Below are 26,552 nucleotides of genomic sequence, written 5' to 3'. Positions count from 1 at the left end.
TTTCAAGTAGTTACTTAAAGTATATATTGCATATTTGAAGCATCATGAGATTAATTTGGCTAGAGTAGAAGTCAGCAAACTATAGCCTGGGACCACTGCCTAGTTTCATACCACTCTGCCACCGAGCTAAGAACGGTGTTTACATTTTAAAGAGTTGGTGGATAATAAAAAGAAAAGAATGTTAGAAAGTATTTGTGACTCACAAAACCTAAGATATTTACTCTTTCACCCTGTACAGAAAATGTTTGCTAAACCCTGGGCTGGAGAGTTGGTGCTGGGTTTTTTTGTTTGTTTTTTGTTTCTGTTTTTAATTAATATTCTTGTTAGAGCACAGCATTACTAGATTCTTAATTTTCTGAAGAGAAACTGTATTTAAAATAGTATGTAACAATGGAATTAAATATTTAGGGGAAAATATAGTCTCTGTCGGATTTTTAGATTTTTTTTTGAGACTAGAAATTATAGATAGACAAGTTTTTCATCATTTTGGTATCAGTTTTATTTGGTTCCTAGCTTCATAATGCTTGTTAATATAAGCTAATGAAACACTAAAGAAATGTTAACGAAAGCTCTTTCTTGGTCTTGACTATTCTTTGTTAATAGAGAAAACATTGAATTGTATCAGTTATTCTTCATTTACTTTGAAAACTGTCTTTGGGAAAAATTTTTCAATTAATGTTTGTTTTTGTTTTTAAAAGCTTTGAAATTAGGCCCTCTTATGTGCTTTCTTTTTTCACTGTTCAGTTTAAAGGGAGGAATCAAATGGTAAGTGTTCAGCTTGCCCAAGTAGTAAGAGTGACGTATAAAGTAGATTTACTTGGTTTAAGATGCCACCACTCATTTCTTTCTAATATTCCTATTAGATATATTCCAACACAAATAATAGTATGGGTTTTAAAGTATGAAATAAAAGCTGATATTCATATTTTGTTCCTTGAATAATAATTTTTTTTAAAGTAATAAAACAGGGAAAACACACAGTCATGTCTGGTCATGTTTTTCTTTGTTAGCCTCAACTTTATCATAATTTTATGACATACGAACATATTTTTAAGGGTTTCAAAGATATGTCAGAACTTCGTCAACTAGTGGTTGCCATTTTAATTTCATACCTTATTTCTTAGAAGTCATGCTCTTTGATAATAGCTCTGGTAATCATAAACATGTTACTTTTCATTTCTATAGCATAATATATTTTTGGCTACCATAACAATGTATATATTTTTGTGCTGTACCCTACACTTAGGCTTATCTTTATTATAGTTGAGTGTATTTGAACCATTTTCTAGATAGTACTTACTAGGTTGAGATTTTCTACTTACACAATTTAATAGCTTTTGAGGTTACTCCATTTACTATAGATTAAGTAGTTTATTTTTAATTTATTTTTATTTTTTATTTTAAAATGTTTATTTTTGAGAGAGAGAGAGAAAGTGTGAGTGGGGGGCGGGGCAGAGAGAGAGGGAGACAGAGGATCCAAAGTAGGCTCTTTGCTGACAGCGGAGAGCTTCCTGTGGGGCTGGAACTCAAGAACCTTGAGATCATGACCTGAGCTTAAGTCAGATGCTTAACTTCCTGAGCCACCCAGGTGCCCCTAGACTTAGGAGTTTAAACATTTAAATACTACAGTGTACCAGTCTTTTTCTGTGGATTCAGTTTGCCTTGGAGTAAAGTGGAGGCTTTAATTAGAATATTTTTTAATGAAGTTTCTTAGAGTAAACTTGGCTTTCTTGAGAAAATGATATTGTAAAAACATGTACATGCTACTGTAGTTGTATCAAGTAGTTATGAACTACCTTGTTTAGGTAAATTGGGGCAGTGTTTTAAGACTTTAGAAGTATTTTTTTTTATTAGAAGTTTCTTTTTGGTGTGGTAGATATTAATATTTGTGTTTTAGTGAATAAAAGAATAGCCCTTCAGATTTTTGAAATACATACATGAAGAATATTGAAGAATTTTGAAGAATTTTTATTTTTGTTTGAGTAGGTGGGAATAGCCTTGGATATTTAAACATATGTACATAATAAACCTGAAAATAAATGTACATTACATGCTAAGGCAGTAATTTGATCCAGTTATGTGTCTTTTGTTAGAATTGTTCCATTGTAGCTACCTAGTATGTTAGTAGGCCAAAAGCATTAAAGAGATGTAGCCAGAGGCTAAGGGTATAATGCCTCTTCCATGGTAGTGTTTCTCAAATAGTGCATAATAAACACTCAGGGATCTTTTTTAAAAATGTAGGTTTTTGTCTTAGGTCTTCAACCTACAAATTGAATCATTTTGTGATTCTAGTAGAATCTAATGCATTCTCCGTTGATCACAGTTTTGGCTACATTCACTAGTTTTCAACCTTTGCAGCACATCTATGGAACTTAAAGAAAAATGCCTGCTTTCCAATCCACTACATATTTTTGATACAGTGGGTCTGGGTTGGAGCCATCGGATCTGCATCTTAAGAAGCTCTTCAGCTTGCTTATTTTCATTAGCAAAAATAGACTGTTAGCCATATGTTGAAATGAGACATAGTCGAAATATTGAAATAAGATAGTAGTAGTTCAATTTTTTATGGGACCTGGGGAGTTGAAGGGAGGGCTCAGAGTTAATCAACTTGGGGAATAGGATTCATACACTTAACAATGTAAGTAGCACAACATTCTATGTGAATAGTGTTCTGTGGGATTTTGGTGTGACAACTTCGGTGTGAAAGTTGAGCTTTCAGCCTATATGTGGACAATACCTACAGGTATTGTCTCAAATCATACATTAACTTTTTAAACTTTTTGTTAAGTATTTCATCTAGACTGGGGGTTGACAGACTAGGGTAAGCCTGGTCAAATCTGAACACTGCCTGTTGTGTTTGTGTTTTGCTTATAGCTGCTTTGCCCAAAGATGATAGAGTTGACTAGTTGTGACACAACCGCATGAGACTATATCAAGCCTCTCTGGCCTGCAAAGCCTGAAATATATATTATTCTGGCCCTTTACCAAAAAAGTTTGCCGACCCCTGGTCTAGGTCCAGATTGTTGGGAGTTGGGAGGAATCTGTAAAAAGTGACTCATGTTAACCAAACTCAAAGAGTTTGTGAATTCAAAGTAAATTTATTAATTAATATGCTTTTTTCCAGTGTTTTTGGAAGTCTCATTGAACAGAGCACCTCTTATCCTAGAATCAAAGTCCCTGAAGAGTCCAAATTAGTGACCTGAAGGTTTATTGGTAGTTATGGTTATAAATCAGAGCAAAAGTTATTAGAGGAACTGTTTGATAAGGCATCATTGCCCCACAGTTGATATCTTAGAGTTCTCAAATGTTTTCTTAGTAGAGACATAAAGCATTGTTCTTTCAAATGTTACCTTCTCTTGATCAGCATTGCCAAATTTGACCTATTTAATCAGCCACTTCTTTATGTTAGTCTTTTTTCCTCCTTCTTGAGTGGGCATTGTTTCTCTTAACTGATTTACTTACAACCCAGCTTTCTCTGATGTGTCATGTACAAAACTCAAAACAGAAACTCTAGCTAGTAATAAAATTTCATTAATAGATTGTTGGCACAGAGAACTGATGATAATCATTAATTACTAATAAGTAGGTACAAATAACATTTTCTGAAATGATCTGTGAATTTTTGAGAGAAGTTGCCATTTTGTGGTTTCCACGTGGCTATTACTCCTCTTCCTATAAATTATTTAGCTCTAATAAATGATTTGATTTTATTGCAGAAGAAGATTATTTTTTAGAAGTCTAAATACCTGAAGCATTCAGAAAAAGGACATATTTTACAAGGGATTTTTATAGCATCTTCATTATTCTGTGGAAATAACAGAAGAATTATTTGCTGTAGAGCTTGGTGTCAGATTTAGGTGTGACCTGGGGGGATAGGTTAGTACGTATTGCTGTTATAATAGCAGCTCAGTTACAGTGGTTTGGGCATGATGATGATGATCAAAATTATAGCATTTACATTGCAGTGATCTGCCATATAATGTTCTAGTTGTGACCAGTTTTTTTATTGTTAATGTTTTCATTTATTTACTAAAATAATTTAATGTGTTTCTTACAGTGAGACAAGAACTTTTCTGAATATTTGGGATGGAGCGTAATTGGAACTAGACTTATACTTTTGTAGTCCAGTGAATACAAAAATCAATATATGTTTATGTTTGTTATGTTCATATATACTTTGGAAGTGATCGTTAGAATTTTGACGATTGGGGGTATTTGGGTTGAAGAAATGTATCACTTTTAACCAGCTGTTGAAATCTTTGATCACTTCTCAAAAGGATTTTTTTTTTTTTCAACATTTATTATTTATTTTTGGGACAGAGAGAGACAGAACATGAACGGGGAAGGGGCAGAGAGAGAGGGAGACACAGAATCAGAAACAGGCTCCAGGCTCTGAGCCATCAGCCCAGAGCCTGACGCGGGGCTCGAACTCACGGACCGCGAGATTGTGACCTGGCTGAAGTCGGATGCTTAACCGACTGTGCCACCCAGGTGCCCCTCAAAAGGATTTTTTATAGTTTTAGTATTATTTAATCATTTGTAGGGGAAAACCTCAAGAATTTTCAACCAAACTAAGACAACTGAATATAGGTACTATTTAAAGTTACTTTTTTTTACAGCAGGCATAAAATGGGCAGTCTCTTGCAAACCAGGATGTATGGTTATCTTCATCATACATTATGATTACAATTAATGGTTTTTTCTTCTTCTGTTTTATCATTCATATTTAAAAGTCTTCCAAATGACTCCAAAGGGAAATGCTTACTTAGCCTCTCTTAAACTCTATACCAACTTTACCAGAGGATACTTTATTGTACTTAATTATTTTTATGTCATATTAGATGACTGGTGTCTTTTTTTTTGTCTTAACCTTCCATTAGAGTTTCAGAGAGGCTTATAATCCAGAAAAATTTCTTTATCTCTTTTCTTCTCCTGGAGAATGTCTGCATACACTCAGTGCATGCATAACCTTCTGTTACTACTCACCTCAGCTGTATCATTTTTAATAATTATTCTTTTTTAGTACTTACCACATTGCATTCTAATTATTTTCTGACGTTGTTGTCCACTAATGGATCTTTCATTGAGTTTTTTGAGTTTGAGAGTGTTGCATTTGTCATATTGTGGTTACTTAGATGTAAACAGAGAATTAAATAGTTTGGTGTCTTATTTTTCAGATACCAGTGCAGCTTAGTCACATGGTTTTCAGTGTTGTTTATGGGCCACTATACTTTGGTATTTATTGAATACTAATGTCTCATGTTAAACATCTCTAGTTTTGAAATGATTGGTGTTAAGACTATTGATGTATTTTTGTAGACTTCATATTGGAATCCCATAATGAAGAGTGTTTTTCAAAAACAGTCAAATAACAATTTTTGATGTTTGGTTTTCAGTACACCTAACTATTCATTGATCTCACTTGGATATCCCATCAGAGTGTTAGACTTACAGAAGGATTTTAGAGGTTTCCATTTAGTAAGAAAATTTGGTCACTGTTTTTACTGTGTTCAAAGTGCTGAGTACCATAGAGGATACAGAAGTGAATCAAGTTGAGGATTTGGTCTTTGAGTATCTTATTTATTTTGTTAAAAAAAATTAATGTTTTATTTATTTTTGAGAGAGAGAGAGACAGAGAGCGAGCGAGCGAGCATGAGCGGGGGAGGGGACGGAGACAGAGAGGGAGACACACAATCTGAAACAGGCTCCAGACTCTGAGCTGTCAGCACAGAGCCCTATGCGGGGCTTGAACTCAAGAACTGTGAGATCATGACCTGAGCCGAAGTTGGTCAAGTGACTGAGCCACCCAGGTGCCCCCGTCTCTTTGATTAGAGTATTGTAGGTGCAGAGTATCTGCATAGAGTGTACAGAGATAAAGCTAAAAAGTTTTGAGAGTCTAGGGGCACCTGGGTGGCTCAGTCGGTTAAGTGTCTTAACTCTTGATTTTGGTTCAGGTTATGAGCTCATGGTTCGTGGATTCAAGCCCCGCGTCTAGCTCCATACCGACATCATGGAGTCTGCTTTGGATTCTCTTTCTCTCTCCTCTCTCTGCCCCTCCCCTGTGTGTACGTGTGTGTGCTCTCTCTTAAATAAACTTTAAAAATAAGTTTTGAGAGTATAGAAAGAGATTGCAAAGGGAGTGTCAAGTGCATTGAGTAGCCTCAGCACTGTTGTGGAACTTATTTGGGTGTATTTTTTTAAAAATTTATTATTGAGAGAGTGAGCAGGAGCGGGGAAAGGGCAGCTTGGGGGACGGGGACAGAGGTTCCAAAGTGGGCTCTGCATTGATAGCAGCGTGTTCGATGGAGCGCTTGAACCCACGAATTGTGAGATCATGACCTGAGCCAAAGTCAGATGCTCAACCAACTGAGCCACCTAGGCGCCCCTGAGTGTTTTTGTTTTTTTTTCTTTTAAACTGATATGATTGGTTTATTATTCCACTGTGTTGTAGGTATACCTCATGTCTTTTCCTTTGAAATGGTAAGTTCTTTGAATCGTACTTGGTTCAGAATGGTAAGACTTTTAGCTTAATGTTTACCTTTTTTTGAGGGGTTGGAGAAGAGGAAAGTCAAGATTGGTAAATAGAGGTGTTTAACTAAAGTAAACACTTTTGAGATGTCAAATATGTATAATAAAACTAGTAAGAATTTTTACATATTAAATAATTTGAATTAAAAAGATGCTATGAAGACATAAAAATTTAGCTTGTTATTTCTGCTTTGTGACTTCTTAATGGAATACTTAGAAACCCCCCTTTAGGTTCTACAAGGTGATTAAAAAAAGTTGTTTTTTTTTTTTTAGGTCAGTCTCAATCTAGTATCTTCTTTACTTTATATTGAGGACATGAAGTTCTGTCGTGTCACCTGAAATATCAGAGTTTTATAACAATTTAGACTAAATAAATGTGAATGTCTATGGATAGTTATTATCTAACTGTTAGTGGCAGGAAACTTGGGTTTGTGAGCATTCTCTGCTGATGAAATGCATTTATTTCTGTTTAAAATATCAAGTAATTGAAAAGTATATGGGTAAGTTTGCCTGTACTTTATCTTATGATATCCTGCACTATATTGTACACCACGTTTCAAAACCTGTTTTCTGGTTGTAAATTTACCATGTTTCTCAGAAGGTAACTTCTTCATTTGTCCTGTTACTGGTTTTCCTAAATTTTGCTTTTAAACAGTTGATATGCTTATAATAGTAGTTTTTCTTATAAATTTGTGTTTTAAATACCCGAATTTTATTTAGTTACCACTTAAATATTTTTAAAATTACTATAATTGAACCTGTTGTTTTGAGTTGTCTATGTAAGAAAACTATGTAATTTGTTAAAATTTCATAGCTTATGGTATACTAACTACTAAGATAATTTGTTTAATACCTAGCATCACACAAAGATTCCCCATTAAATATATACTTAATTCTTTATACATTGGAACACTTGTGCTTTGTTTGCACATTCTACTGCTTTTTTCTGTTGATGGGACCAGTTTGGAATTGCTTCTTGTACGGTTTATATTTGTTCTTTTGTTTCATCTTTCATACCTTGGTCAGTCATGTTAGTTGTTTTGACTTTGATAAGGAAATGTACTGGTTAGGAGGTTATGAGTGAAGAGTTGCAAACCAATTACCAGTATTATGTGAGCTTTAATAGGGTAGTACTAAAAATACTGTTTGTGTTGTAGCTGATACCATCATGGATGATTTCTTTAAGAGTTTAGGATAAAATAACTAAATTTGAAGAATAGATATTCCTAATCAGTTTCAGTCTTTAAAAGCCTGTCTTTAGAGTTTGCTATGACAAGTGAAAAAAGATGATGATAATGATAATTTTGAAAGTATCCCTTGGATATGTGATTAAAACTCTTCTCAGCTGAATATAAATTTGTTTAAATATAAGTTTATTCTCTTCTGTCTTTTGATATATCGTGGATTATTTGTAATTAGATTTAATTAATCTTCAGTTAGAAAATCACTCTATTTATTAAAAAGCAGCAATTAAGTTTTGAATTTGACAGGTGGCACCAGAATAATCTTTTAAGATTCCTGAACCAGGCTTTAAAAATACATTGAATGAATTTAGATTCAGAGGTATGTTTTGAGGTTAACAAATGCAGTGAGCTAAGAGTAAGCCCCCCTTTTTGTATTTGTTGTTTCATTTTATTTCTGATTTGAAATTTAACAAGTAACAAAGTTTTATTTCATGACTAAAATTTGTCATATAAATTTATATATGGAATTGATTATTCAAAAAGAAACATTAAATTTTTTTAATAGTTTTTATTTTATTAGTTTTTAAATATTTATTTAGAGAGAACGAGTTGGGGAGAGAGGCAGAGGGAAAGAGAGAATCCCAAGCAGGCTCTGTGCTTCAGTACAGAGCCTGATGCAGGGCTCCATCCTTTGAATCGTGAAATCATGACCTGAGCTGAAATCAAGAGTCGATGCTTAGCTGACTAAGTCACCCAGGTGCCTCTAAGAGACTATTTTTTATTAATTAATTAATTGTATTTTATTTTATTGTATTTTAATTTATTTTATTTTAGTTTAGTTTTTATTTTTTTTAGGAGAGACTATTTTTTAGAGCAGTTTTAAACTCATAGCAGAATTGAGCCGAAGATAGATTTCCCATATACCTCCTTCCCCTAACTTACCAACTCCTTCACTATCAAATTGACACATCCTTATCATCCAAAGACCATAGGGTTCACTCTTGGTGTTGCACAGTCTGTGGCCTTTGGCAAATATGACATGTACCCATTGTTAGCACTATACAGGATAGTTTCACTGCCCTAAAAATCCTCTGTCCTCTGCCTGTTCATCCCTCCCTCCTTCCTTATCTTGGGCAAGCACTGATTTTGTTACTGTCTTTATAGTTTTGACTTTTTCAGAATGTCCTATAGTTGGAATTGTAATATATAGACTTTTCATATTGGTTTTTTGGTAATGGCATTTTAGGTTACTCTGTGTCTTTTCATGGCTTAATAGCTTGTTTATTTTCAGTGCCAAGTAATGTTTCATTGTCTGGAGCTACCGCAGTTTGTTGATCCATTCACCTAATAAGGACATGTTGGTTGCTTCCAAGTTTTTGCAATTATGACTAAATTTAGTTGCTATTAACATCCATGTGCAAGTTTTTGTGCGGTCATAAGTTTTCATCTTTGTGTAAATATCCAGGTGTGTGGTTGCTGGATTGTATGTATGTATGTTTAGTTTTGTAAGAAACTGTTAAATTGTCTTCTAGGAAAGTAAACATGCCATTTATAATCCCTGTCAGCAATACATGAGAATTCCTATTTCTCTACATCCTTGTCATGCTTTGTGTTGTCAGTGTTTAGGATTTTGGCCATTCTGATTGATGTGGTATCTCACTGTTGTCTTAATTTGCAATTCCCTAATGATATATGGTGTAAAAATATCATTTTAACAACCACATAACTGAAGAACATTTCTCCAGTATTCAGGGGTGCAGATATCATGGAATGCATGTATTCAAATTGAGGGTAAAAAAATCACCATAAATTGTATTTATTGAAAGACTGTTTCATGTTACTTAAAAACATCCCCCCTTCTCTTTCTAGTAGTGAGTAAGTAGTATGTTTGGGAAATTCTTGTTTTTAATTACTTGAAGTAGAAATTTTAAGTCTTCCAAGCATTCTCTGTTGGTTATGTTGGAAAGTTTGCATGCTATTATTTATATCAGTGGAAACATGTCTTACTTCCCTTTTTAGTTTAAAATTATTTTTATTTTAACAGTATTGTAACACTTTTTAAAGGAGTGAATAATTTCTTGGCAAAGATACCTAGTGGTTATTTTTGTAATTTTTCTTTATACCTATTAATATTTCACGTAATTGATTTTTATTCCAGTTTTTTTTCCAGATATGTTGTGTTTGTTATATAGTGAAAATTTCAGATACTAATAGTTTGTTTATTTCTCCCTAACAGTTTAACTAGATATCTAATAATCTTATTATTCTTTTGTGTAAACTTCTCCAGTGAAGGAAAAGATAGATTTCTGAGTGCTAAATGTAATTTATATTTAGGAATGTTTAATGATAAAAAGGCCGAATCTTGTTATTTCCCAAAACTTAGAATCTTCTCTAAAATTATATATCATTTAGTAGATTTAAATGTTCTGTATCAGTATTTTTACATCAAGAATTTTAGCATTTTCTCTATTAAGACATTGAACCTAAATGGTACATGGTGATCCCTTGTCAATCCCTAGAAGTTTCTTCAGAAGTGTACATGAAAGATGTTTACAGATTAAAGAATAATGATCCTTGTCATTCTAACAAGGATTTAGATTAATGAGTGTTAGATGAATATATTCTATCAACTCATTGCAAAGTGTTGTGTCAGTTGATACTATGTTGTCATTTCTGTAGCTCACTTTTCTAAACCTTAGGCATATAGTATAATTTATTTTAGCCTTATTTTTGTATTGTGTGAATTCTTTAAATTTGGTTATCTAAAAAAAGTACGAGATCTTTAAATTCACAGGTTGGTATCCTGAGTGTTAAGTATTAAAGGAAAAGATCCTATTTTACATAAAATAATGTTTAGTTTACATTAGTGCAGATTTTCTGCTGCTTAAATTTTCATGAGCAAATACTGACCGGAACTTAGAAGCAGTGGTTCTTAATCTCTTTGGTTTTGATATCTTTCTACAGTATTAAAAATTATTGAAGACCCCTAAGAGCTTTTATTTAGGTTATGTCAGTGTTTACCATATTAGAAATTAAGAGAGAAACTTGAAAGAAAAGTGGGTTGTAGTGGGAACAGTCGCCTTATATTATATTTTTGCAGATCTTTTTGAAGTTCCACTTTAATGTAGTGGGAAGAGTGATATTGTTTTACTCTTTTATAAATTTATTCAATGTTTGGCTTTATAGGAAATGGCTGGATTCCCATATTTGCTTTTGCATTCCATCTGTTGCAAAATGCTCTTCTGGTTGAAGTGCATGAAGAAAATCTGGCTTCACTTAGATAAATTAGTAAATAGAGATGAGTATATTTTAACATTTACAGATACTTGTGGATATTTTTGTTTAATATTACAGTGAAACTTGACAGTTTTCATTGTATTATAATCCGTTGGGCTGCCTTAAACTTTGAATGGATCTTTTACCAATGCATGATTTTGTAATGTCATATACCAAACATTATAAAAATATTGACCTATTGAGCTATGCAAATCTTCCATATTTTAATGTATTTTATTATACAAAATAAAAAACAGGTCACATTTTTAAAATATCAGCCACTGATCTTATCAGAAAATGTGTACCAAACACTGTCCAAAAGTATAGCATTCCTGTGATACCTTTTGTAAGCCAAAATGGCATAAAATGAAGAAGCAGTTACCATTAATATTTATATGAAAAATGTTTTGAGGGTTTCCAGGCCCAAAAAATAACCCCTTAGGCTTCTTCTGAAACTTTAGGGCACATCTTGGTAGCTGATGCACAGAATAAGTCAAGTTAGGGCACAGATGTTCACAGATACAGGCAGCTTGGTGTTGAGATGTTGAGTCTAGTTCCCAGGGAAAGAAAGAGCTTGGCCGTGCCAGTCTTGCTGCTCTAGGTTTGTGCTGCCTCTGAAATTGCTTGCTGCAAAACACACTGAACTTTATTTTTTACTTTCTGCCTTTTTTCCATAAAAGTGAAAATCTTTGGGTGCTGTTTGGTTAGCAAAAACACTACAAATGTAGGTGTCTCATAAAAGCTAAGTGGTGTAATGCATGCACACTTTCAAAAAGCAAGGAATACCTGTACACAAGTCAGTAACCGTAGTTTGTCAGATGACATCTTGTTCAGTTTGCAACCCAGTCATAAGAATGGTTTTTCTTGAAGAACCACCCTATTTCAGAATGCAAGCAGAAATGCTTTATGTATGTATCTTGTTTTGTTGCATAGATTATTAAAAAGGCATGTGGTGGTTTAATACTCATTTTAACTGCTTCATCTAGGTACTCATAGTTGAAAATTTAAAACTGCAGTTTGTGTGTGAAGAATACAATGATAGTTACTAGTAAAAATTGAATGGAAGTGCCTTGATTTGTGCTAAAATCCCAACATTTTTGCCTGTCATTGCTTTTGCATCATCCACACAATAGTTGATAGACTGAAAAGCCCAACTAGATCATAGTCTTATATCCATGTTCTAGTGTTTATTTTTTTATTATTTTTTATTATATATTTTAATTTTTTAATTTATATTCAAGTTAGCATGTATGTTCTAGTGTTTAGTAAGACATGAAAAGTTTTGAATTTGTGTGCTTCCTGAAAAAGTCTTGCGGACTCAGTACTCACATCAACCACACTTTGAGAATCCACTGTTTTAATGGAATGCTGCTTTGATATGTGGTTCTGGAAATTAGTCATATTTTGCTTACTTTTTTGGTCACCTGTGAATATAAGCATAGTTCAGTGACAGGCTCAGGAATACATACGTACAATTTAAAAAAAATAATGTCTTTTTAAAATTTTAATGTTTATTTTTGAGAGAGAGAGAGAGAGAGAGACTGAGTATGAGTGGGGGAGGGGCAGAGAGAGAGGGTGACACAGAATCCAAAGCAGACTCCAGGCTCTGAGCTGTCAGCACAGACCCGTATGTAGGGCTCGAACTCATGAACCACGAGATCATGACCTGAGCTAAACAGACGCTCAACCAGCTGAGCCACCCAGGTGCCCCAGAAAGGCACAACTTCTTATGAACATAGAATAAATTAAGAACCTTCCCTTTTTTAGTCTTTGTTGGAATCCTTGAAAAAAAAATGAAGGTGCTTTGTGAAGGTGAAAACTTTATGAACTCTATTTTGGCAGAATTTCATAGGTCAGTTCAAACTTGAGTAAGTTATTTGACAGTGCTGTGCCTTAGTTTTATGATCTTTAAAATCAGATAACAGTAGACCTATCTTACAGGGTTGCTATGAAGAGTAATTGAATTAATTAAACCAAATTTTTATCATAGCTTTAGTATCTTGTTACAGTGCAGTCTTTCAAAATTTGGCTTATATTATGCGCCAGTTCTAACTTCAAATACTAGAATTCATGGAAGTGAAGGTCTTGTGTATTGCTTTTTGGATGGGTACATAGTTACAGTGAATTTCAAGTGTTTCTCACTGATATTTGATAAATCAAGTTATAATGAGAAGTACTGTCTTAATTTTCATTGTTTAACCTACCCTTAAATATAATGTGACTTGCATTTTACTAGAAATAAGTAGCAGTGAATTTTTAGAAAATAACAGTAACCTTAAGACATGACCTTATAGGAAGCTGAAAAGTTCTTTTGCTCTTTCTAAAATAGCTAAAAAATAATCTGTCATCTAATTATACCATCTCATTTTCTTAGTCTTACATGTGAAGTTGTATAAAATAGTACTTGGTACTTTTTCTTTAAGGAAATGTCAACAATACTAAGTATGGAATATATGTATGTTTAGTGGAAAATGCTATAATATATATATTGGTGTTTTAGCATAGTGATAGGCTACATTAGCATGGATTATCATAAGACATTCTGATTATCTCATTTAAAGAAAGATACTATAAAACTGGAATCAGTTTCTAATAGAGCATCAGAAAGGGAATGTTATGGCCACTGTTGAATAATTGACTTAAAATCATAAATCTAGGGGCACCTGGGTAACTCAGTCAGTAGAGCATGTGACTCTTGATCTTGAGGTAATGAGTTTGAGCCCCACACTGGGTGTGGAGAATACTTAATTAATAAAAGCTTTTTTGAAAACCTATAGTCTCTCCAGAATTCTGCTAATGAAGGAAATGGAATAGAATAATTTAAGAACAATTTTTTAAAAGTACTTTGTGAATAGTAAAGCTAAACGTTACTTTGGAAAGTGATAGGTAAAGCTGAAATTGTAAGGAAATAGTAAAAAAGTTGTCTCCCTCCTTGCCCCCACCAGTGAATCACAGACACCAGTTAGCATGTCAGAATTTATAAGGGAGATTTGAAAATTGAAGTCTCAAACAGTAAGACTGTCATAATTACCATGTTAGTGGCTAGATGCTACATTTCTCATCTTTAATAGCTAAGGCAAATCCAAAAGTAAAAATACAAATTATTAATCCCTATTCCCCAAAAATGTCATGATCAAAAAAAAAAAAATCCATGTATTTTACTGTGGTGCTGAAGTGGACCAGCTTTTCCGTAACAAGAATCTGCTATAACTAATACCTGGAATAGTTTGGATATGCTGAAGCAGTCCACATTTTATCAGGTTTTAGTGATGAGGAAATGACAACTTGGTTTGATTTATTGATGATAGTATTATATGTGATCATAAAATAGTATTTTCCATATGACTTTATCAGAAATCCATTCTATAAAATAGTCTAGCTCTTTTGCTAGTCAGTAGTGTCCGTCACTAGCCAAAAGTTTTATGAGAAGAGACAAATTTGTTTTTTGTAAAGTTTAAAAAAAACAGTCTAAAGAAAGATTTGGGATTTCCATTTTCTAAATAATTTGATAAAACATTTCTTTATGATGCTGTGTGATGTTTTCCTTGTAACAGTTTCATTCAAAGTTACGTCTTCAGACATATCTATTAGGTTACATCTGGGCAGTTGATTTGCTGTTTAATGGCATTTGTCTACCATAAGCTTTTCTTTATTTCTAGCTTTTATAGGTGCTTTCACTGGTATTTTGTATTACTAAGTGGAATTTTAAGCACATTTTAATAAAATTGCTTTTAAAAGTAGAAAAAGGGTGCTTTTTAAAGATTTAGACATTGCTACAGTTGTCTCAGAATGTGTTTTATGATTGCTACATTTAACACTGATTTGATAATTGAAAAGATCATTAAATAATAGTGCAAATTTCCATCACAGTATGTGGAGTAATTTCACCTAGAGATTTCATTGAAGTTACTTCTATGTAACTACTGGTAGTAAATGAAGTTTTTTAGAAGCAGTTGAATTTTACTGAAATTTAAAACATTTTGTAATTTGCATGACCTTTGTATCACTATTAACCTTAGCATTTTGTTTCAGAATTTGGCAACTGTGTAATAACACTTTTATTTAGATTTCCATATGAAGCAGTGCTATGTTGAATTTTTAATAATTGTGTGCTGGGAGACTTTCATGGCCTGTTTAGGTCATATCTTGGGTAAAACGATGCTTGGATATTTGAATAAAAACGCAAGTGTGTATTACAGTATTTCTAAAATGAAAATTGTCTATAACTTTATTTTAATCTTAGTGCCCACAGCTGTTTGTGTTGGATGTTTGAAAACATTTGCATATAAAAGGATTAACGGTCATTTCTGTTTTAAGACTTCAGTGAAATAGTGGGTCCTGGTGGTTATTAATGCTAGATTTTTCTTTTTTGGAATCTAGCCATTGATCTATTGAACTAAGAACATTAAAAACATCTGTGGTAGATTTCATGTAATCTGACAGTATAATCTAGCAGTATAAACTGAATGCTCTAAGCACTGTGGCATATCGAACCTGGGAGACCGAAGTTCTTTTCAGGTTTATTAAGTAAGTGATGTTGGAAAATTTTAATTTTTTTTTTAATGGAAAGTGATGTCCCAATTTATTCTTTTCTTTCTGATTTTAGATGGGAAATGTAAAGTCATAAGATCGATAGGTTGACTGTGACAACTATGCTTACTTACAGAGAGAACAGGAAATGAGAATGGGTGATATGGGTCCCCGTGGAGCAATAAACATGGGAGGTAGGGATCTGAAGCAAAAGTCTTCTGTAACTTGTAATTCTTTGGGGAACTGTACATGCTGTTTGTGGTATCTACATATCAGTAACAGTCTAAAATTTGGAACCAACATTTGTAACAATGAAATCTCATATATTTAGTAAGTTGAAAAAAATAGAAGTACATTAAAAACAGTGTGCCTAAAAACACCATTTTCATTTTGTTTACTTGACGGCTAAGGGTATATTATATGTTAATAGATTTAATGAAAGAAACCTGTAACCAGGTTTTGATACAACCTGAAACTTGTTCAGTCATTGCATGGTGTAATGCAGCTATGTTGTTGCATTTTTAAAAAATCAAACTTCATGCTTTCAAATTGGCTTTTTTACCTTAGAAATTGATAGTTCCTGACTTTGTAGTGTCTTTAAACTTTTTGAGAGTATTTTATAAATTTCTATTGGTAAGGTAACCTTTTGTGTAACTTTGGCGTTATTTTTTATTCATTTTACTGAATGTTTAACTTATTTTGCCGTAACCTAATGTATTGTGCACAGAAGTACATTGTTTGGAGGCATCTGTGATATGTCAAGGAAATGAGATGTGTCTTACACATCTAGGCTAATGTATAACTATAGAGTTGATGTAAAGGTTTTATGAAAGTGCCTACATTAACATCTCTACTAGTGAGGGATACTGTATCAAGTGAAGAAGGTGAAGGGAAAATAAGTGTGGGATGTTCTTGTAGGTCTTTTTAAGTTTGAAATGTTATACACTTAAAAGTTAGATAAACTTTTTATATATTCATTTCATATTGTCCCGTAGAAGCTGTCATGAAATTAAAGTCTTTACATAACATAATGTGAAGGTTAATTACTGTAGCATTCTAATATGCATAATATATACACCCACTGAGAAAATCCTGATTGTACTTAGAATATGTGGTGTAGAGAGTAACAAAACCTTAAAGCATCTAATATCTGGAATTAGTTTTTTCTGTGATCAACCTTTTCCCCCTACTTCTCATGCCTGTTTCTTTGCTGCTTGTAGTCAGATCATCTAAAATTGTTTATTGCTGTTTACTTGGTCACTTTTCTTACCTGCCAGTAAAAAGTTACTTAGCATTTCTGGTATACAAAGGAAGCATGAAACATGGCCCTTACTCATAAAGATCTTAATTGTGATGTTAGTTGCGATGGAAACATGAAATAATTAGTGAACAAAGAATACAGAAGTTCTTCAGGCTTCGTTCTAGTACATAAATTCTAGAGGCACAGTTGAATATATAGTAATGTACAAGAAGTTCAATTTTAAGTGTTTTTCAAAGTAAACCATAGAAGGTGTGTAATACAATCCAGGTGCTTTTAAGAGTTGTAAGTGTGAGGTTATGGATTGTAGGTACCTTGAAATACCATTATAGTTATTAGATTGCTGTGAACATCAGAAACAAATGAATTATTTCTGATGTGCAGAGGCCTTGAAAACATTCTGACTGCTTGATTAGCAACTTTATCAGAAGAATAATGAGAATATACTTTTAGATTCCTTATTAAGAATTTAAGAGAATTAAAAATTTTTAGGGCATTTTATTTTACCAGAGAACCATATTACAATTGATCACTTTCTCAACTCTCCTAAAATCTAGTCCATTTAATTTCTTCCTTTTTACATTTTATCCAATCTGAGACTTTATCCTAATGGTTTACTTATGAGTCATTATCATTCAGTTGAATGTCACTGTCAAATCAGTAAATTGTCATGTCCTATCAAGTTACGTTGATGGAATGTGGAAATAGACTTTCTGGTGTATCACCAGTTTATCTACCAAGGTAATCACAGATTATAAAACTGCTTTTCAGGGGACCAGATAATTCTAACATTTCTTAGATCTTTAAATTTAGTTTAATATAGCTGTGTGATAGAAAGCTTAATTACTAGAAATAATACTCTAATTATTGATAGTTGAAAATGTTTTTTTTTTATTGTACCCATAGTTGTATAGCTATATTTGAATCTTACAACAGTTAACATTTTATTAAAAAGAGAAGTAAACCTAACCCTTGATGTGTTCTTTTAGGGAAAGTTAAGATTCCTTACAGATAATGTCTCCATTCTTCCTCATTTCCATGTGAGAGATGTTGTGGAAATATTTTTTTAAATTAAATTTTATTTTATTAAAAATTTTTTTAAGGTTTATTCATTTTTCAGAGACAGAGAGTGGGGGAGGGGGGAGAGGGGCAGAGAGAGAGGGGGACACAATCCGAAGCAGGCTCCAGGCTCTGAGCTGTCAGCACAGAGCCCGACGCGGGTCTCAGACTGTGAGATCATGACCTGAGCTGAAGTGGATGCTTAACTGGCTGAGCCACCCAGGTGGCCCAAGATGTGGGATTTTCGTAAAAATTTTTATTTATTGCTCTGCTGAGGGAATAGAAATATTCTTGGATAGGTAGTGTAGATTTATCATCAGGAACATTTTGGGATTAAGGAAATAATCTTCCCTATGCAGTGGCTGGGTTCCTGGGGATTGAGTTGAGAAAGAGTCAGTAGCATATATTGCCAGGGACTGGTAGGGAGTAAGAATTTTTTCTCACAGCTGCTCCCTAGGCTCAGTCATCTGTAGAATTCAGCTGCATTAAGATACCGTGTAGAGTTGCGGGTTTGAATGAAAATGTCAACTCTGCTTACATTGTGTTTTTGAGAAATTGAATTCTGAGTGTCATAAAATTGACCTATCAAACGAAATACTAGAAGAAAACTCTTAAGTTAGAGTCAGTCTTTGTTACGAGTTTTTGATGAAAAAACGTATGATTACTTTAAAAATAACAAAATTCAAAGTAGATACCTAAAAATGTTGTATTTGAAGCCATTATAAATACAGTGTTACAGCTCAGCCAGTATTGCAATTAACATGAGGCCAGGTGGATATCTTTTTGATGAAAAAATTTGAAGTATATCTAGTTGTCCCCATTTCCAGAATTTTAGCATGTCAAAAAAATTCAAATAGCTGTTAATATTTATATTTGGTTACAGTTGCTTTTTAAAAATAAGCTTTGTCATGATGAGCCTTTTTTTTTGTTTTTTTTTTTTTGTTTTTTTGTTTAGATTGCCTATTTCTACATAAAGTTAAAAAAACAGTACCTCCTATAGTTTTGGGATATATTCAGTAACTTACATAAAAGTCAAGAGGTTAGTTTTAGTGAACTTTATATATTTATTCGTAGTTTCCAAAGTGCTAATCCTTTGCTGTTAATTTAAACTGGTAGAGTATAGTCACCATTGTAAGGGAGTAGTTGGTTAAAAAGCAGACTATAGAAAGTACACTCATTTTTAAAAAAAATCTTTCAAGCTTTGACAGTCGCAGATATCCTGAAATAATTAATAGTTGTTTCACTTGTTTTGTGTACATTTGATTTGGGGATGAAAATTCTATAGTGTAGGTAATGCACTGTTACAGAGTAGATAATTGAGCATCCATTCTCGAAGAAGGAAAATGATTTTGGTAATAGTCTTGCTATATATATAGTTTGCATAAGTATTGTTAAATTTTTAATGTTTACTAAACTAAGATAGGACAGCTCTAAGTATAGATTGTTTTGCGTAGATGCATTTAGCCCAGCACCTGCTGGTAACCAAGGTCCTCCTCCAATGATGGGTATGAATATGAACAACAGAGGAACTATACCTGGCCCACCAATGGGTCCTGGTCCTGCCATGGGACCAGAAGGAGCTGCAAATATGGGAACGCCAATGATGCCAGATAATGGAGCAGTGGTAATGTATCATAAACATTATTTTGATTATATTCAGTAATATATACTTTTCTGCCCCAAAGGTAACTTCACACTTAACATAATTTGGCATCATTTATTTTGGCGGTAAAGATCAATACCACTGAAGAAAAAGTAATTTTGTGCAGTTATATGTTGACTTATGTGAAAGGCAATTTTTAAGTATCACAAGAATTAGGATTACCAATCATGGTATGCTTTTGTACTTAAGTATATGGCCAATATACATTTTAATTATAGTTATTTTTATATTGCTTTTAGTTTGTATCCACCTCTTACCAGTATTCAATGTAAAGGTCAAGATTTTAAGATTGTGTTCTTTTTCCTGTGTGTAGACTCCTTACCTTTGGTGGGGAATAAAACTCCAGTATGTGTGAAAACACAGTTTTCTGTAAATATTTTTTAATAACAAGATTGCTTATGATTAATTTCAGAGAATTTAACTGTAAAATAAGGTACTTTAAGGTTGTAAAATATATTTTAAATTACATTTTGCAATCTTACAGGATTACTAATCACATTTGTTATAAAATTTAAAGTATACAGTTTTATGTGTTGGTTTGAGAGTGTGAAGATATCTTTGTGTGGGTTAAGTAATTATAAAAGCAAAATTTTTCAAAAATAGTTCTTAGTGTTAGTAGCAAGACTAATAACTTCTCATTTCCTTTAAAGTCTGTCACTATTTAAATGAGGTTTTCTATTGGCAAAACATTGTTTCATTTGGTTTTTGTTAATGGTTGTTCTAAATAGCATTTAAAGGAAAATTGGTAATGATTGTATACTTTGAAAGGCAGTTTTGGAACTACCACAACATGTGTTAAGGCGCCATTGCTGCTAAGAAAGAAAAAGCACTGCCAGTTAAATTCAGAAATGCCATTGACTGTAAATCCATACTGATTTCAGAGATATTAAAAGTGAATGTGTGTCTTAGGATTGATGGATACAGTGTTTCATCATTTTAAAATTTATTTACTTTAAATGCAGATCTTTAAACATTTTGGAAAAATTGGACATGGTAACAGTTTTTTATTTTAATGAGTGTATAGAGAGATAGAAAAGCAGTGCCATAATATCTACTATGATCAGATGGCGCATAATTAGTATATTTGTTTCCTTCTCTGGAGGCTTTATTTTACAGTAAAATGTCTGAAAGCTAGTAAAAACTTTGCTTCGGTTAAGTTTTTGTGTGGCTTATAATCATCAGTAGTAACTTAAAGTAGTATTAACTGGCCTGTTTTTCCACCCTTCCCTCTGAAATTGTAACTGTTATTTAAATATCACCCTTGATTTTTTTCACAGTGACATTTTACTACTGCATGTAGGGAGTTCTGTTCAATCTTTGAGATTAACATATGTGGTTATTCTTGTAAAGTTTTCCAAAGCAAAGAATTCAGATATTTAATTGTGCTATTAGTAGTACATGTTAATAAATTGTCAGTTTTTAAGAAAACCATATTTTCCCATTGATAGTCTTTCCAGAAAAACACATCAAACGTTTTAATATTGAAATAATGATTCTGTGTGTGATTGTACTAGTACTTTCTGTGTTCAAAGCACTGCTGTTGAAATTTTTAGGATGTTTATACCTTTTCAGTGTGATGCTGCTCCCCAGTTTTATTTCTTTGATTTTCAAAAAAAGTATTTTTTTTGCACAGCACAGTTGTATGCAGTATAAACTTATTTTTTTATTAAAAAGATCAGAACAATATTGTAATATTGATTAGGTTTAAAATGGCATTCCCTTCTTAAAATCAACTCTTTTTTCATGAAATTGGGGCATAGCATTAGCAATATGTAACTCTTCAGATGCTTTATTTAATTTTTTTTTTTTTTTTTTTTGATGTAGTAACTAATTAAATTGCTCCTTTCTTCCTTCTATGTGTGATCCTGATTCTGCTGGACTTTCTGCTGAACTTCATGACACCACCACTTGGGATTTTGCCAATTTTTCTTGTCACTTAATATTTGGCGTGTTCCAAATGGACTTCATGTTTATTATGTGGTATTATAGCATAATGATAGATTTCCGCAAGGACCGCCATCTCAGATGGGATCACCTATGGGGAGTAGAACAGGTTCTGAAACCCCTCAAGCACCAATGAGTGGTGTAGGTCCTGTTAGTGGTGGTCCTGGTGGTTTTGGTAGAGGAAGCCAAGGGGGCAACTTTGAAGGCCCTAATAAGCGTCGTAGATATTAAACGTTCTTTCATTCCTGGCTACTTAGAGAAAAAAAAACCTCCGTGGTATGCCTTTATACTTTTACCTGTTACCTGGAAGAAATGGTTTTATTGTTAATGTATGTAGACTTTAAAGTTTTTCTTTTGTAAAACTTGAGGTTTTTGTATTTTTCTTTATTCATACATAAGCTTTGTAGATTAGAATGGTGATGATGCTCATCATTGTGAATGTTAAAATGTGTTTGTGACTTTAGCTAAATATAAATATGCCATAGAACTGTGAAGTCTATGTAGTTACTTAATCTCAATAAAGAAATCATTTTGGATAATTTACAAATGTTATTAGTATTCTCTCATAGTTTTACTAAACTTTGCTGTAACAGTAGTACTTTGGTTGCTTTAATTAATTCCAGCCATTTAAAAATGAAAATGATTTTCTGCTTTTTAGGTTGTGCAAGTAGCACTGAAGATAGAAGCTTAGTGAAAGCTAATGTCAATAAGGGGTAGATAGAATAGTATATCGGGGAGGGGTGGGGATGGGAGTTTACATTTGTATAAACCATTGATGTTCTTTCTGTGAAATCAGAGTTGCTGTCTACATTTCATATAGATTCTAAATATTCAAATATTCTGAGAAGGAATATTAAGGGTATCTTTGTCCTGTGCTGATTTTTTCAAATAAATCTTTTGAATCTTGGAAAAAAAAACACTGTTTGGAGGCAAATCTCTTTTGCTTATAAAATAATGTCTATTTTTAATCTAACCTGCTATTATTTGGTGTCAGTATCTAGATCTTATCCTTTAAATTTCCTTACAATCATGTTAGGTTGGATGTTCCATGAAGATTTGGTGTGATTTAGAAGAAATTAGGCATTTCTTGAGAATGTTGTTTCATGGAAGTACTAAAGGCGGATTAACTCTGCTGTGTTGTAAATATCTTCCGGTAGTTGGGTAAGTCTCTCCAGTGAAACGTGTCTGACAGGCTAGTTGTGTTTGTTTCCAAGGGAAACAGTTCAAGTGGTGATTGGGGGGGAAAAAAAAACAACAACGAAAAGGAAAACAGGAAATTGAGAATGTAGCTAACTAAGGGCATTGGAATCGGATTAGACCCCTGAAGTTTGATTTTCAGTACTAGGGAAAAACTGATTTAATCACATTATAATTGTTATTCTAAAATAAAGTCCTCGCTATATTTAAAATTTTGTATGTTAGCCACGTCTAATTTAAAATTACATTTACGGAATTTTATATTCACCTTAAACCACAAATCGAATGCATCAGCCATTGATCATAACGTAGTTATTTCTCATATAACATTGCAGTGTGTTACTGTATCATACTTTTAGCATTTTCATGAAGAATAATGTGCTATTTTGAAATGAATAGTATGTAAATATTAATTCATTTTTGCATGGTATATGTTTATGCTGGAAGGCATACTTTGGAAAGAAATAAATTTGGTTAATTTAAAATCTTGCACAGAAGCAGTTAGGTATAAAGCAAAACTGAGATGCATTCCTTTGTAACGGTGAAAATTTTCTTGTGTACTATTTCACGTTCTATTTTTTAGACACAGCAGTATGGATGGAATTTTCTAAAATTGTATTCATAGGCTTTTGTTTTTGGCAAATCTTTAAAAACATGATTTGGAGATTATAAAATAATAGTCAAAGACTGTTCTCATCACATTTTCCATGTACATGAGTTGGCAGGGAGTGGGATTATTTTATTAATTAAGTACAGTGTAGGGAGTTTTAACATTAACTATAATTTTTAAATGATATCTATAGCACCTAAATACACTTTTCCGGTCCCCTGTATTTTTATTCATACAATTCTTAAGGTAATTTCTAGCACTGTATTTTGCTTCAAAGCTTAATTAAGAGTAGAAAAAGCTTGATCCTTTGATGTTAATACCAAGCTGTTTTTGGCCAAGGTTGTGAAATTCTGTAACATTGGTTCAAGAACATTTGAAAGCCAGTGCACAAGGAGATGTCCTAATCTTCTGAACATTCTAGTGTCCGGCTCAACTCTGGCTCCAAGAATTGAGTTCTACACAGCTTTTTCCTTGCATCGAGAGAATCTTTGTTCCAGTGCTTACCAAGTTTACCCTGGGAACAGTCAGCTTCTGAGTGACAGTCAAGTGGAGCATCTGGGAACTTCTAGTTATTCAGTTTTTAGTGTTTTTGTATAAACAACTTTGTGGCTGGTTCAGTCAATATTTTTTTCTGGTCAATTAGCATACATACCAGGAAAGATATTTAAATGTCATTTTCTTAAAAGCAGTAGATATAAAAATAAATAATAGTATTAGCTTTTTAAAATAAGTGTGAATTTGTCATATGTTACCATAATTCTGTCCATAAAAAGGTAATTTGAAACATCTTAGAATTATAATATCACAATATTGTGTTTCTTTTTGTGTCATGATTTGAAACACTCAGTTTGAAGTCTGTAGGATTTAGATCTCATGGCAATTAATATGTAATTTGCACAAAATAAAGGAATACCCATTTTCCTAATTATTTTGTCAGAATTTCCCCATTTTTGTTTTGAAAATAAACAAACTTGGACAGATCTAGTTTTTACAGAACTTACGGTTCACCCATATTTCATAAAGCTCAATATGTTATTCCTTGAATTTTTGAGTTTTTCTATTTAAAATGAGTACCGATCATTCAACGAAAGAGATTAAATATTTCTTTTTAACCCTACAGTATCAGTAATATTGGGGAAAAAGTAACCTGGTTTCACCAGAATTGCCATTTAATAGAACTAGAAATATCAATAAGGACAGTAATGAAATGTTGGATCTTGTTTCTCAAATACTAATTGAAATTACACCTTTACATTTTATGCAAAAACATACTTTGAACATTTCAGTAACTTGGTGTTTATATTTGAAGTCTGTAGTAATTTGCTGAATATCAGCGTGAATGATTAATAGTCACTAAGTAATATTCGGGGATTTGGTTGATAATTACAACCTAGATTCTGAATGAGAAAAAGATACATGGTGTGATTGAAAGAAAATGCCTTGTGAGAGAATGTGATCAAATTTATGTTTAAGCTTTTCTAAAAAGGTTTGAAATTTATTGTCTAATGGAACTAGTCAGAAATCAAAGGAATACATTATTTTGCATAAGTAGAGGAAAATTTCTGGGGAATGTTGTGGTATTTAAATGTTCTGTGTGTGCTGTTGTGTTATAATGTCTAATAATATGTTAAAATAAATTCCTGAAATATGAAAGGGTAGTAATGATGTAAAAACTCAGACTTAATACTTTCAAGAATAAGATGGTGAACACCCACATATCTAACTCCTAGATTAGACAGTTGTATTTTTCTGTGCTTGCTTCATAGATAGTTGTAGACATGAACTTATTTAGTGGGGAGAGGTGGGAACTACTTCAAAGTAAGTAACAAGTCCATCAAAGTTGTATAGACCCATGTGGGTTTATTTCATCCTAAAGAAAGCAGGATTAAATAAATTGAGAGTAGTTTTATTTTGTTTATTTTAAAGTTTATTAATTTGAGAGAGACGCAGCAGGGGCAGAGAGAGAGGGAGAGAAAGAATCCCAAGTAGGCTTCACGCCGTCAGTGCAGAGCCCAGCACAGGGCTTGAACTCACGAACCTTGAGATCATGACTTGAGCCAAAACCAAGAGCCGGTCGCTTAACTGATGGAGCCACCCAGGCACCCTGAGAGTAGTTTTATATTTCACAAGGGCATTATATCCTTTCCTGCATCCTTCAGAACTAAGTTTCTAAAAATAGGAAACAATTTTAGTATGCTTACTTTACATAATTGTTTTTCACAGTTGTGTAAAATAAAGCATGCATAGCTTCCTGAGTGAATGTGAACAGGTAATTCATAGAATGTCGCTCTGGGGAAATGCGAAGAATTTCATTATTTTTATAGTATCTAATCTTAAGTTTTTAAAAAAACAGTATCTGATTAAGATCTGTATTTTGCATTGTATGTTGTATTAGGTTTTTTTTTGTTGTTGTTAAAAGCACTTGTCTTCTAAGTGTAGAAAAAACAGTTTGGAAGTTTCTTTTGTTTACTGGATTACTGAATAGCAGTATTGGTGATTGAAGTTTGAATCTTACATGACTGAATATTTAAAGGCCCAACCAGAACACTGTTATCTTGGGAATATTACTTGACTTCTTGCCTTTTTCTATAAAATCACGTTTAGGTTATAAATATCTCCAAGGTTTCCTTTTGGTTGAAACTTACTCTTTGATTATTTTTTATTTACTTGGTGGAATCAGTGGTATGCACTTTGTTTTATGATGTATAGTTTTCCTTTTCAGTAAGAGAGGATTTTATTTTCTAGATGGAGAATTTTCTAGATTTTCTAGATGGAGAATACTGCATTTCTTAAAGTGAGCTAGCCAGAATTCATAGCGCATATTAAAAAAAGTTATCTTTCAAGGATATTGTTTTATGGCTTGAATCACTGTTACCAGGACCAACTCTTCCTTCCTTTGCAACAGATACTAGGTTTCGTTGACTATGTTTATATAAAAACCGTAAGGTAGAATTACTGTTTGCTCTCTGAATTAAAGAAGTTGATTTTAAAAGATGGTATTGTGCTTGTACATGTACATAAAATTTCACTTCTTATACAGTATAATTCAAATTTCATGTAAGGTACGTCCATCTTAAAGTTAAGACTAGTTAGTAGGATTAGATACAATTAAGTGTATTTAGTTTGAATACATGATTTTTGAATTTTCAACTTTTTTTTTAAGTATAGTAAGAAATGGTTTTTATTCATTAAAAATGAGGGCCCTGCATTGCACGAACAGTAACGTATAGACGTTAATTGAATAGTAATGTAATGGACCTTGTGTTTCTTAAATGCTCTGTGTAAGTGTGTTTTTGGTAATGT

The 26,552-nt window shown here is 32.8% G+C and overlaps 1 protein-coding gene across 4 annotated transcripts in view; it reads left to right on the top strand.

Moving 5' to 3' along the window:
- PSPC1 (paraspeckle component 1) overlaps window positions 1-26,552 on the top strand; it is a 108,245-nt gene that overhangs the window by 51,491 nt on the left and 30,202 nt on the right. The window contains exons 7-9 of one of the 4 annotated variants that reach the window (XM_040447958.1): window positions 15,655-15,712; window positions 19,290-19,459; window positions 21,488-22,359. The exons of 1 other annotated variant lie outside the window; for it this stretch is intronic. In XM_040447958.1, coding sequence (XP_040303892.1) covers window positions 15,655-15,712; window positions 19,290-19,459; window positions 21,488-21,673 — 414 coding nt within the window. In that variant the 3' untranslated portion in view covers window positions 21,674-22,359. Of the gene's footprint in view, window positions 1-15,654; window positions 15,713-19,289; window positions 19,460-21,487; window positions 22,360-26,552 lie in introns of those variants that run through there. 2 more of the 4 variants (XR_005782236.1, XM_040447959.1) reach the window with 2 other exon arrangements.

The sequence above is a fragment of the Herpailurus yagouaroundi genome, unplaced genomic scaffold (genome assembly GCF_014898765.1).
Source record: "Herpailurus yagouaroundi ecotype Mexico unplaced genomic scaffold, PumYag 197, whole genome shotgun sequence".
In the NCBI taxonomy this organism is placed as follows: domain Eukaryota; kingdom Metazoa; phylum Chordata; class Mammalia; order Carnivora; family Felidae; genus Herpailurus; species Herpailurus yagouaroundi.
The sequence above is the reverse complement of the archived record's forward strand: the minus strand, read 5'-3'. Positions and strand labels throughout refer to the sequence as shown.